A 12,185-nucleotide genomic window follows, 5' to 3' on the forward strand; every position below is an offset into this window, starting at 1 on the left:
AGTAAGTAATGTAAGGGTAAGAGAGATGTGCAGAAATGAAAAGAGCGTGGTTGAGAGAGCAGAAGAGGGTGTTTTGAAATGGTTTGGTCACATGGAGAGAATGAGTGAGGAAAGATTGACTAAGAGGATATATGTGTCAGAGGTGGAGGGAACGAGGAGAAGTGGGAGACCAAACTGGAGGTGGAAAGATGGAGTGAAAAAGATTTTGAGTGATCGGGGCCTGAACATGCAGGAGGGTGAAAGGAGTGCAAGGAATAAAGTGAATTGGATCGATGTGGTATACCGGGGTCGACGTGCTGTCAATGGATTGAACCAGGGCATGTGAAGCGTCTGGGGTAAACAGCTAGAGACTGAGTGTGAACGAATGGGGCCTTTGTTGTCTTTTCCTAGCGCTACCTCGCACACATGAGGGGGGAGGGGGTTGTTATTCTATGTGTGGTGAGGTGGCGATGGGAATAAATAAAGGCAGACAGTATGAATTATGTACATGTGTATATATGTATATGTCTGTGTGTGTATATATATGTGTACATTGAGATGTATAGGTATGTATATTTGCGTGTGTGGACATGTATGTATATACATGTGTATGTGGGTGGGTTGGGCCATTTCTTTTGTCTGTTTCCTTGCGCTACCTCGCTAACGCGGGAGACAGCGACAAAGCAAAATAAAAATATATAATATATCTTGAAACTTCTTTCAACTAAAGTTGAAGTCCAGTCCTAAAGGCATATATCATGAAAAAATACTCTGATTTATCCCTGACTGCTAGGAACCTTAAACAAAGGTGATCAGCTGAACTGCTATTTCAAAGTACAGTACAGATGGTCTACACCTTAAGCGTGTCCGACCTACAAACAATAATACTTACATATGAGCTCCAATGGTTAGTTCCTAGTTTGACATACAATCAATTACTCATACTTAAGAACAGCTGAAATGCATCTTATTTTCATTAAGTCTTATTCAACATGATGTTCTATTAACTATATTCACCCTGGAATACAATATCTAATAAATTATTACAGTCAAGTATAGGTATTTCCTCTAATCTTATGCATTTCTTTATATTGCCCAACTTATACAAAGACCTAACCCATTTGTACCTCTGGGACCCTGTGTACTTTGAAAATGCCTAAGTCTATAAAAACTTTAAACATACCACTAATGGTACAAGCTATTATCAAAACTTACATGCATTTTTCCTGTTTAAATACCCATAAAAATATTTCTATTTTGAAATCTCACCTGTAAGTAGTGTTGGGTACAGGTGCATATGAAAACTGTATACCATCATAAAGCACACGATGTGCTTCATCTACACTGATCTTCCCCAAGACTGTGGCATTATAAGTCATGCCTTCAGTCATATTGTTGCGAACTGAGTTCGTCTCACGTATGTCTTCTTCAACATCCAATAGGTCTATGTGGGGAGGACCCTGGAGGAGAAAAATGAATCTAAATGAGCTGCGATATTTGAGTTTTTACCATTTATGAGAAAATGCAGTCACAGGCAGCACAGAAATCATAAAAGAAATGTGTCAAGCACTAAATCAGTCAATTCTGATCAGTATTATACGGCAATACTATTATTTAAGTATTGTTTTCCAAAGATAATGGTGAAAGTCACTAACAAAATTAATCACCAAGCTATGCATCACACTTCATCCATTCTGCCTCCTCAGTGACCCCTTTACCTCCATATCAATAATACAATATCATTTAACTATCCATGGTTGCATTTGTTTGTCTTATGGCCCATCAGGATCCATGATACATTGTCATTAAGTTGCTGGATCTCAGAGACATCAAGAAAGTAAGAAATATGTTTTAGGAGACTACTCTAACTAGCTTCACACAATTGCTCAATTATAGTCAACTATGTTTTCCTTACCCACTGAATATGCTGCTACTGAACCAGAGTGCTTTATTTGAGTGCATTTTTTGTGTGGCTTATATTGCACCAATGTGTACCTTATCATCCTGATGTGGTTAATACACAAATTGCAATTACCATTTTTCTTTGTTATGGGTTAACAAGATTATTAATAAAACATCTGAGATAACTGAGTCTTCATCTCACCAAGAGGTAGGAGAGCTGCTTGCGAAGTTTGGGGTGCAGTACCAAAAAACCATTGTGGTTGATAATGAAAGAATACCCATTTGGTCCCAGAGCTTCAAAGGGGGAGAGGTTCTTCAATGTCTGTATGGGAACATCAATGCCTGCCACTCCAAGCAGTGTTGATGTGTTCTGCAAATGAAAAATGAAAGTGGTACTAATTAAAACATGTATCTACTGCATAATGTTATTCTAGCACTATGAAAACATTAATCATGAAGACTGCCTCTTCTCATAAAAGTACAAAACTAAAATGTAAACCTTAATCTATACATAAACAAAGACATCTAAAATAACACCTATGCAAAAAATAATGTAAACAAAGAAACAAGAAATAATGTAAACAAGAAAAGCATAACAAAAGGTCTACAATTACTGTGTACTGGTGAGTCATAGCTAAAAACCTGTGGCATTCTCTTAGAGCAAAATGAATCTCTGTAAACTGTTAAGTTTCTCTGCCATGTCTGAAAAGCCAAGAAATTAAAATGATCTAGAACAATTCCCAACAAAAGAAGTTTAAAACACATAAGCATGAACCATCAACATAAAGTCTAAGGTTGCTGTCCAATTACAGTAGCTAATGTTATTAAGTATAATTGTTCTCAAGATATGACAAAGTATTTTTGATGTGTCAAAGACAACTCCCTCAAATGAAAGAAAATGCAACCATCTGACATCCTTAGAGGTCATAACTGAAAGTGAAAACACTACAATATTATGTTGAACATAGGCAAGCAGGTCTTATCAACAAAAGAAAGAATGACTGCTGAGTGCTACGAACAAGCACATACTGGCTTCAAATGCTTTATGGTGATCAAAGGATGGTGAATCCTCATGGATATACTTCAGTTATCATTATTATATCATTCCAGGATTCCTTTCATGGGTTTCCTGCTGCTTTATGGCTGTGCTATGATCAATAGGGAGGAAAATGATGGACTCCTTTAGAGTGAAAAATTCCTTGTTGAGACTGCACTCCTTTATGTCCGCTGACAATAGTACAACCTAACCAAAGAAGACTTTTCATTTGCAGTATAAACCCTATGCAGGAGAAATCCAGTAAAACAAACCCTATGATGATTAAAACAATACTTCAACCTTCACCAAAACAATCTCCATCAGATGTTCATAGAACTCAGTCCATGGGTGAGAAATAGAAAATTCTTATCTATCACTCACAAAAAAAGAAACATTACTGTACACCATATTTTCATAATACAAATTACACTGCATTGATACAGGTGACAATTTCATATGACACCATAGCTGTACCAACTGAAGGGGTAATGGGACAACACACCCAAAAACCTAGGTTGACCAAGTCATTTAAACTGGTAGTTTTCCAGATTTAAGAAAATCGGAAATCAAAAGATTTCATCTTCACCTTTTACAAAGTTAGATTTATCCCAAAATTAGATTTGTGGAATTCACTGACGCAAACTCTATGCAAATCACTGAATCTGCTCGAATCTCATGTGAAAAGGCAACTGAGAGGTAAGTGCAATTCACACACTAGTTTTCTTTATGCAAATAGTCATCTGAAAGTGTGAACCATAATATTTCCTCCCTACTTTGTTCTTCAGTTCTCTTGTGGTCACTTTCCAATCCATTTAGGCCTGCAACCAAGAAGGAGACAGAGGAGTCTTGGGTCCCTCTGTAAACTTTTTGCAATTCCCCCAATGCATAAACAGTGTTAATTTTGCAATCCAAATTTCAGCATTATCTGCTGAAACTAAAAGCCTGGGAAAATTTTTGCTTGTCTCCAAAAAGGATTTGGGCCCTTATGCCTATGTATGTCAGTAGTAGAAAAGGTTGAGGGGCAGAAGGGCTGGAACAGTTACATCAATCTGGAATGATCTTACATCTAATCATCTTGATATAAAGGTCTGGAAAGAGCAATGTAACCATTGCCTTTGTGATAGAATAATGGTCAGAAGGAATTAGGATGCATGTATCATTTTCAAAAATCCACAAGTGAACCATAATCAAAACATAAATGACCAGGTAATTTTATGTGAAATTTCAAATTAATGGACATTATCGAGGCAAACTACTTTGCCCACAAAGGGCTGAGGGCAAACAGGCAAAATTTCTAAGCACATATCATGAGCCGGACCTGCCATGTGGCAGGTACTCAACTAACTAAATCAAAAGTTATAATCCTTTTCATCTGGATCTCATTCTAAATAATGCACTAAAAGTGAATCATATGAAGAATCTGCATCCATTTTGTGCTACTGCTCACTGGAGATACCATTCTAAAAAGGATTTACAAATTTTCAGTATATATCAAACTAATAATATGGTAGTGTGTAACAGTAATTAAGAATATCAAATAAGATACAAAGTGAGTTTTGCTAAAGCCTTCACTGTTGGAGTGGAGTGAGGATAATAAGAGAAAGGAGGGGGTGTTTTGACTAAAGGAGATTAGGGGAACAGATGAAGGCTCTACAATTAGGTTGACTGAGGCTGCTTGTAGCAGGATAGCAAGCTATAATAACATAAAAAAATAATCTGATGAATTTTCTTATTTGAAGCAACAAAATGGTAGTGTTTTCATTTGCAAAGCTCAGAGATGAAAAGTTATGTTTCATGGCACAGTTATAAAGTGTCTCTTGCGTTTTCTATTTCTAATCAACTAAATTACACTGGTTTATGGTATACTGTTAACATATCAAAAGCAAATCCGTTTACTTACAGCATAGTCTGACATGTTGTACACTGGCCTTGTTAGGGACACTGTTAGCTCCTCTGTCTGAAAATGAAATGCAATTAGATTTTGTGAAGTTAAATGATTATTCTAATTCATATGCAAATACAATTGCTTAATATCAGTATTACCAAAGTGTATCTCTACATTTGAAAATAAAAAATATATTTCCATGGGATAATGAAATCTAGTATCTCAAAATTACGAAACACGAATTGAAAACTGTTAAGTGGAAATCCTTACCATGACACAAGATGCTCAAACAACAACAAAGAAGCACAGCACATGCAACCCTGGCTCATGCAATAAAAGCATCCATGTGAAGGTCCTCGAAGCACTAACACAATTGGCTGAATCACCAGAGTAAAAAAAAATTATAATCTCACCAACAATATCATGAATTCACTTCTCAATAAAAAAAAAATTATTGGATTTATGGTTGCTAGAAAATTTTACTGATATGAGATTTTCACTCATTTGGGAAGTATGAATAAAACTTATAGTAATCTATGCTTTTATAAGAGTGGTAAGATCAATTTTTGATGCACCATAAAGCAGCAACATAATTCTAGATATATTAAGCAATACATTAACAGTATGCCCATACATATCTACCAACCTTTATTTTCTCATATATAAGTATTACTGGACAGTATCAATTTTCAAAATATTCCCTACCATGTGACCAAACTGATTCAAGAAAATGATTAAAGCATTTCTATCCTTCATGAAATTAAGCAACTATTTTCATTATACTCTGTTCCCACTCCTTGATTATCTACTGCCTAGAACATAAACAAACAAATCACCCATACTTTTATTTTCATCAAATGCTTCACCAGTGCACATAGTTTACATATAAAGCTTTCATAAAAACAAAGAAATTTTAATCTTTACATTATATCCATCTGTCTATCTTTCACACTAAGGCCAACTCGGCATTGAGAGGTCACATGGGAAAAGATTAATGAGGACTAGAGAATGACCTGCTCCTTGGGGAATTTCACAGCAGAGGTTAAGGGTTTTGAAGGTGAAGTCTTTGTGGATGACTGTCTTGTCAGCCTGCTATGAATCTGGTCAACCATTTTTTGTCCTTTATGTGGAGAGCATTGTCAAGCAACCTTTTTGTGAAGATGTATCGGGAAACTGTATGAATGCTGGCCACTCTGTTTTCTTATATATTATTTTTATGTTAAATATATTCTTATAATAAATATATTCTTATTTATTTTGCTTTGTCGCTGTCTCCCGCGTTAGCGAGGTAGCACAAGGAAACAGACAAAAGAATGGCCCAACCCACCCACATACACATGTATATACATACACGTCCACACACGCAAATATACATACCTTTACATCTCAATGTATAGATATATATACACACACAGACATATACATATATACACATGTACATAATTCATACTGTCTGCCTTTATTTATTCCCATCGCCACCTGCCACACATGGAATAACAACCCCCTCCCCCCTCATGTGTGTGAGGTAGCGCTAGGAAGAGACAACAAAGGCCCCATTCATTCACACTCAGTCTCTAGCTGTCATGTAATAATGCACCGAAACCACAGCTCCCTTTCCACATCCAGGCCCCACACAACTTTCCATGGTTTACCCCAGATGCTTCACATGCCCTGGTTCAATCCATTGACAGCACGTCAGCCCCGGTATACCACATTGTTCCAATTCACTCTCTTCCTTGCCCGCCTTTCACCCTCCTGCATGTTCAGGCCCAAATCACTCAAAATCTTTTTCACTCCATCTTCCCACCTCCAATTTGGTCTCCCAATTCTCCTCATTCCCTCCACCTCCGACACATATATCCTCTTGGTCAATCTTTCCTCACTCATTCTCTCCATGTGACCAAACAATTTCAAAACACCCTCTTCTGCTCTCTCAACCACACTCTTTTTATTTCCACACATCTCTCTTACCCTTACATTACTTACTCGATCAAACCACCTCACACCACACATTGTCCTCAAACATCTCATTTCCAGCACATCCACCCTCCTGTGCACAACTCTATCCATAGCCCACGCCTCGCAACCATACAACATTGTTGGAACCACTATTCCTTCAAACATACCCATTTTTGCTTTCCGAGATAATGTTATCGACTTCCAAACATTCTTCAAGGCTCCCAGAATTTTCGCCCCCTCCCCCACCCTATGATTCACTTCCGCTTCCATGGTTCCATCCGCTGCCAGATCCACTCCCAGATATCTAAAACACTTTACTTCCTCCAGTTTTTCTCCATTCAAACTTACCTCCCAATTGACTTGACCCTCAACCCTACTGTACCTAATAACCTTGCTCTTATTCTGTTTTCTTACAGTTTGAATATGTTTTTTTGTGGCTGTGCAGGCTGGGTGAGTTAGCTGAAGTGTTAATGGAATGGTTAAATGGTCATGACAAAGTTCATATAGTGTGCCCCAGGTGGTACTTTTGGGCAGCAATAAAATGCAGAATTAATGTCTGGAAAGATTGGCTAGTGAATATGGTAGTGTATGCTGAGGAAGTTGAAGGGATGCAGTTGGCTTATGGACAGTCTTTGCACTGCTGGATGTGGGGGTTGAGCCATGCAGGATGATGGGTAATGAAATGTCAATGCAAATTAGTGTTGGGGGTGTTGGTCAGGTTCTGTAATCTGGGAATGTGTCTGGGAGGGGAATGTGGCATGGGGTAATATCTTGCTAATGATCGATATTACATTTATGGACTAATTTATAAGAATGCTGTCCTTGTTTGTGATTTGTTTTGTGCTTTAAGTAGTGCATGTGCACGGGATGTTGTGGTGCACAAGTGTCATTAGTCCTACTCTTTGTCCTTGCTGTCTGTCTTGTCTCATGTTTGTGTAATTATAGAAGAGAGGTAGAGTGGATCTGGATGCGAGTCGTTTAATTATCAAGTTGACTTCCTATACCATCATCAATCTATTGAGAACTCTTTTATCACCAGGAAAATGCAGGAAAAAATTCTGCTCTCCTCAGTATCCCCAAAACAACTGTTACTATTGCATGGTTATCTACCTGGGGGTTGTGCTTACATGGTGACCAAATGGGAAAACCAGTACACAAATTATTGGATGAGCAAAGTTATTGGGAAGAAAACTTATGATATGCACCAGTTGTTGAGGATAGTGTAGAAGAATAATATGAGAAATGTGAAGAATTAAGTTATTTACAGGGGGGTGACTTTAGTAGGCATACATAAGGAGGAAGGAGGCCTGCAAGACAGGCATCTCCAATAAATGCATGATTGTGGAAGAAATTAGAAACAACTGCACCTAGTTTTCTCAATAAGTAATCCTGGGCTCATGAAGTTTAGTAAGAGATGAAAGGAAAAGAGCTAAAATATTTCTTAAGATATAAATCTTCAATATCCTCTCTACACATACCAGCCACTCCTAGTCAGTGTTGTCATACCGATTTGCACTGTAAAAATTAACATTTCTATTTATATCCATGTTATTCACCAACTTTGCTGCACCTGTGTATCACATAAGGGTGTGTATGAAATTTTAACAGATTGTTTAGCATACTGAAAGAAACAAATGCCTAAGTATCTTCCCCACACTAAACAGCAAATCTCCTTCATCTTGTAAAAGATGTAATCTTTCTAAATATAGTCATGCTAATTCCACTAACACTTTGCCTGTGTTATAAATTAAAGTACAGCCTGGAACCAAACTCAACACAAACAAAAAACATCATCTTCATATCTTCTAGTGATATCAAAAGCTGTCAAACATCATTTATGTTCCCTTTGGATGCTCATTTATTATTTGACAAGGCCAAGACAAAGCAGTAATGTGACTTTTTGTGACTTCTCTTACTAATGAATGACAATTTAGCATTTCACAAAGGGCAACTTTTTTCTGCACTCCTTGATGGAAGTTTATGACTCAGCCCACTGTAGAAGGGTCAAATTATCCATCAATGTAAATGACACGCCAGGAACTGAATCATAACTAAATATGTCAGTAGTAGTGCTATAATTATGTAACAGAAAAAAGAAGACTGTCCATGACTGCTGATAATCACAAAGAGACATGGGGCTTGGTTGTGGACGATGGACGTGGTTTTGGTTAGAGAATGGATGTGCGTGAAGGCAGCCTTTAGTCATCTGTTTCTGGTGATACCTCATTAACAAGGAGAATGGAGAGCAAGTAAGAAAAAAAGAAAGACATCATCAAGCAACATAGGTATACAATGTAGACGTATATCTGCACAAAGCCCTTTAAAAATAACAGTAGAAAACATTTTGAAAATGAGTGTAGTATTTTCATTATCAATATGCCTGAAAGAATGTCTAACACATCAAGAAATTCAAGATGTGAAATCTAACCTGAAAATGAACTTATAATGAATATCAATCTTTTTCAAATACTTTTTACATATTTTAGCTTTATTCAAGATATCTGTATTACTATACATCATAGCTAACCTAAATTTCTCAGATATTTATCAACTATAGTTACACCGTAAAGTCTCTTTCTGGCCCATGTTTACTTATGTTTACATTGAAAGAAAAAACAGTTACAAAAACGCATCTGTAAGATGAGCTAAGAATGATGGCAATAAATCTAATAAGGGATATTTGGCCCACTACCCCAAACCCTCTTCCCTTAATGTTCACATGAGGGTTACATCCTGCTACACTGTGTAAGTGATCTATTTCTAATGCTCTCATTTCATTCCTGGGAGATGGCAAAAGAACTAGATAAATGCAAGTGCCCAGCTCTCTTTGAGAATGACAGGTCAAGTCCCAATTATAAACTGTGGTTAATTTCACCATCTGTCCCCAACGAAAGAATCACCTTATATGAACCAATACTCATCACTGTCCTCTCTCAATGGAAAAAGACTAACACAAAAAGCTTAGCTATAAATTAAGCAAACACAGCCAAACCATTCATTTTTGGACAATCCTGAACTACTCTTCATGATATCTGAAGAGTACAGAAAAGTAGAAGGGAAGAAAAAAATCTTGCTCACTGGTCTTCTCTCTGTAAGTAAATTACTTTTGACTACATTCAAAATTCATTTTCTTCCTGAAATAAGTCAGCCAATGCCAAATAAAATAACAACAAAGCTAAATGAAAGCCAATGGGAAACCCTAAAACTTACTTTAGAAACATAAATGTGACTGGTGGGTTGGAAAAATGTGCCTAGGCGACCCACAATCACAACACAAAAACTCTTGCGTTTCTAGACAGAGGCAATGATGAATAAAATGCACATATAGCTCCACAGCTTTTAAAGAACAATGTACTCCAGTAACAGGTTTCTCAGAGAGGTTAGAGCGGAGACTTCCTTTCCAATATTTTAGGTATAAGTGGTTTAAAGAAATTGATACTTCAGGATAAAATGTTTGATATGGGTGGCAAAGTTTTTTGCCATCACAGGAAGTCTGGAGGTAGGGGAGATGAAAGGAAAAATGTTCTTCAAAACAGAGAGTATTTACATCATCAGTTATGAGTATTGAACATACTGTACATACTCTATGCATACTAACACATACATATAGTTTAGACACAGGGTAAACAAGAGCATGATTGGAATTTCTGGTGAGGATCACTGACAGTTAGTGAAGTGCACAATGTCTGGTCTAGGATAGGGGTGGAAGGAGTTCTGTAAGATTATATCATATCCCAGCAACATGAAAGTAAACATATTATATGCGACTAAAAATGAAGAAAAAACAAGGATAAAATTTTAAAAGTTGGGAATGAAAGCATGAACTTAAATTCCAAAAGAAAATGTGACAAGCTGAGAGAATCTAAAACAAGACAGAGTTACAGTGATGTGGAGGCTGTTTAAGGCTGCAGTATTACAGGCTGCCACAAAGATGTGTGGCATGGTATGTATGAGTTGTAGAGAGAAAAGTCAGCATATTGAAATGAAGATTTACGAAAGCTGGGTGAGGAAAGAAAGCAAGCTTGGAAGTTACATCTGCCTGAAAATGACAATACTACACATGAAAGGAAAAAAGTGTACAATATAAAGTCCAGTATAAATTAGTTAACAAGATTGAATATTCTATTGAAAGAAAAACAAATGACGATCCTAAGAGGACAAACTGAATAAGATTTTAAAGGAGAATAACAGCTATTTTGGAATGGGGTTAATGTATTTGGAGGAAAGTGAAAATGTAGAGAGAAAGTGACAAAAAGTCATAAAGAATACTGAAGTTTAAAAGAGATGAGATTAATGCAGTTGCATAAGAGATAAGATGGAAAAGGAATAGATGTATGGGAGTGGAAAACACTATTGGGGAAAAAATAAAAAAAATATTGTAATGATTTTAATAATTGTAAAAGTAGGGGTATAGATAGAGCAGTGTGTGAGAGAGTGAAGATTGGTGGTGAAACTGTTGCCGTGTGAATCTACATGGAATCATGGTAAGTGCTGCTGAGTGAATCTATATGGAATTATGGAAAAGTGGTCAAATGCCTGATAAATGGAAAACGGGAGTAACTATTTTACTATATAATGGTAAAGTGATTAAAAGAATAGGTTGTCTACACATAACTAGCTGAAGTGAATGGTAAGAAAGTGGCTGATCTTTTCAAAAGAACTGATTAACCCTACAGAACTGAAACATAGGTGAGCTTAGGAAAGAAAGGTGTACACCAACTCTGCACTCAGACAGTTCGTGGAGAGTTAAAACAAAGAAGACAGTGCAGGAAGCATTTATGGATCATGAAAAGGCAATTAATAAACTTAACGAGACAGCTCTTTGGAAAGTTTTGAGTCCTTATAGAAGGACTGGAGGAACTTCTGATGCTGTCAATAGCTTTAGTAACAGATGCAGAGTAAATGTTGGAGTAGGTATGTGTGAGTGAAGTGTGTCAAGGCTGTGTGATGTCAACATGGTTGTTTAATATTCTTATGGATGGTACCCAGCATTAATAGAGTCTGCCTGCATTAATAGAGTCTGCCTGCATGTGGTTATGCCATTAGTAAAGAGTCACCTTTGGCGTGGTTGTATCATCAGAACACAATCTCATCGAAAAACTTCTCACTGTAGAGGAGTTCACCCTTTGCTACTGATTGTAGTGCAGCCTTGAAGCTGCATGAACCTCTGGAAAAGGGGTCCTGAGGTTATATAATGAATAAAAATGGATAACACTACGTAATATGAGAGTGAAATAGGATGAGAGTAATGAACTGCTAAATTATGATGAAGTAAAATAAGATTCGTCATAGTAAATGATGCTCTGCTGTTAGCTGAATGAGAGATGTTGGATAAAATGGAAGGTTGACATGATGTATGCAAAGGAAGCTGATGAAAGTAAGAATGAGCAAAAGCAAAACTTTATTCTTTCAATGGAGATAGGA

General features: G+C 36.9%; 1 protein-coding gene across 1 annotated transcript in view; it reads right to left on the minus strand.

Moving 5' to 3' along the window:
• The window catches only part of LOC139753761 (voltage-dependent calcium channel subunit alpha-2/delta-1-like), a 256,887-nt gene that overhangs the window by 62,543 nt on the left and 182,159 nt on the right, over nucleotides 1–12,185 (minus strand). Inside the window, exons 13-15 of the mRNA XM_071670590.1 lie at nucleotides 4,818–4,874; nucleotides 2,084–2,251; nucleotides 1,249–1,439 (exon numbers count right to left, since the gene is read on the minus strand). Coding sequence (XP_071526691.1) covers nucleotides 1,249–1,439; nucleotides 2,084–2,251; nucleotides 4,818–4,874 — 416 coding nt within the window. The remainder of the gene's footprint in view (nucleotides 1–1,248; nucleotides 1,440–2,083; nucleotides 2,252–4,817; nucleotides 4,875–12,185) is intronic.

The sequence above is a fragment of the Panulirus ornatus genome, chromosome 2 (genome assembly GCF_036320965.1).
Source record: "Panulirus ornatus isolate Po-2019 chromosome 2, ASM3632096v1, whole genome shotgun sequence".
Taxonomy (NCBI): Eukaryota; Metazoa; Arthropoda; class Malacostraca; order Decapoda; family Palinuridae; genus Panulirus; species Panulirus ornatus.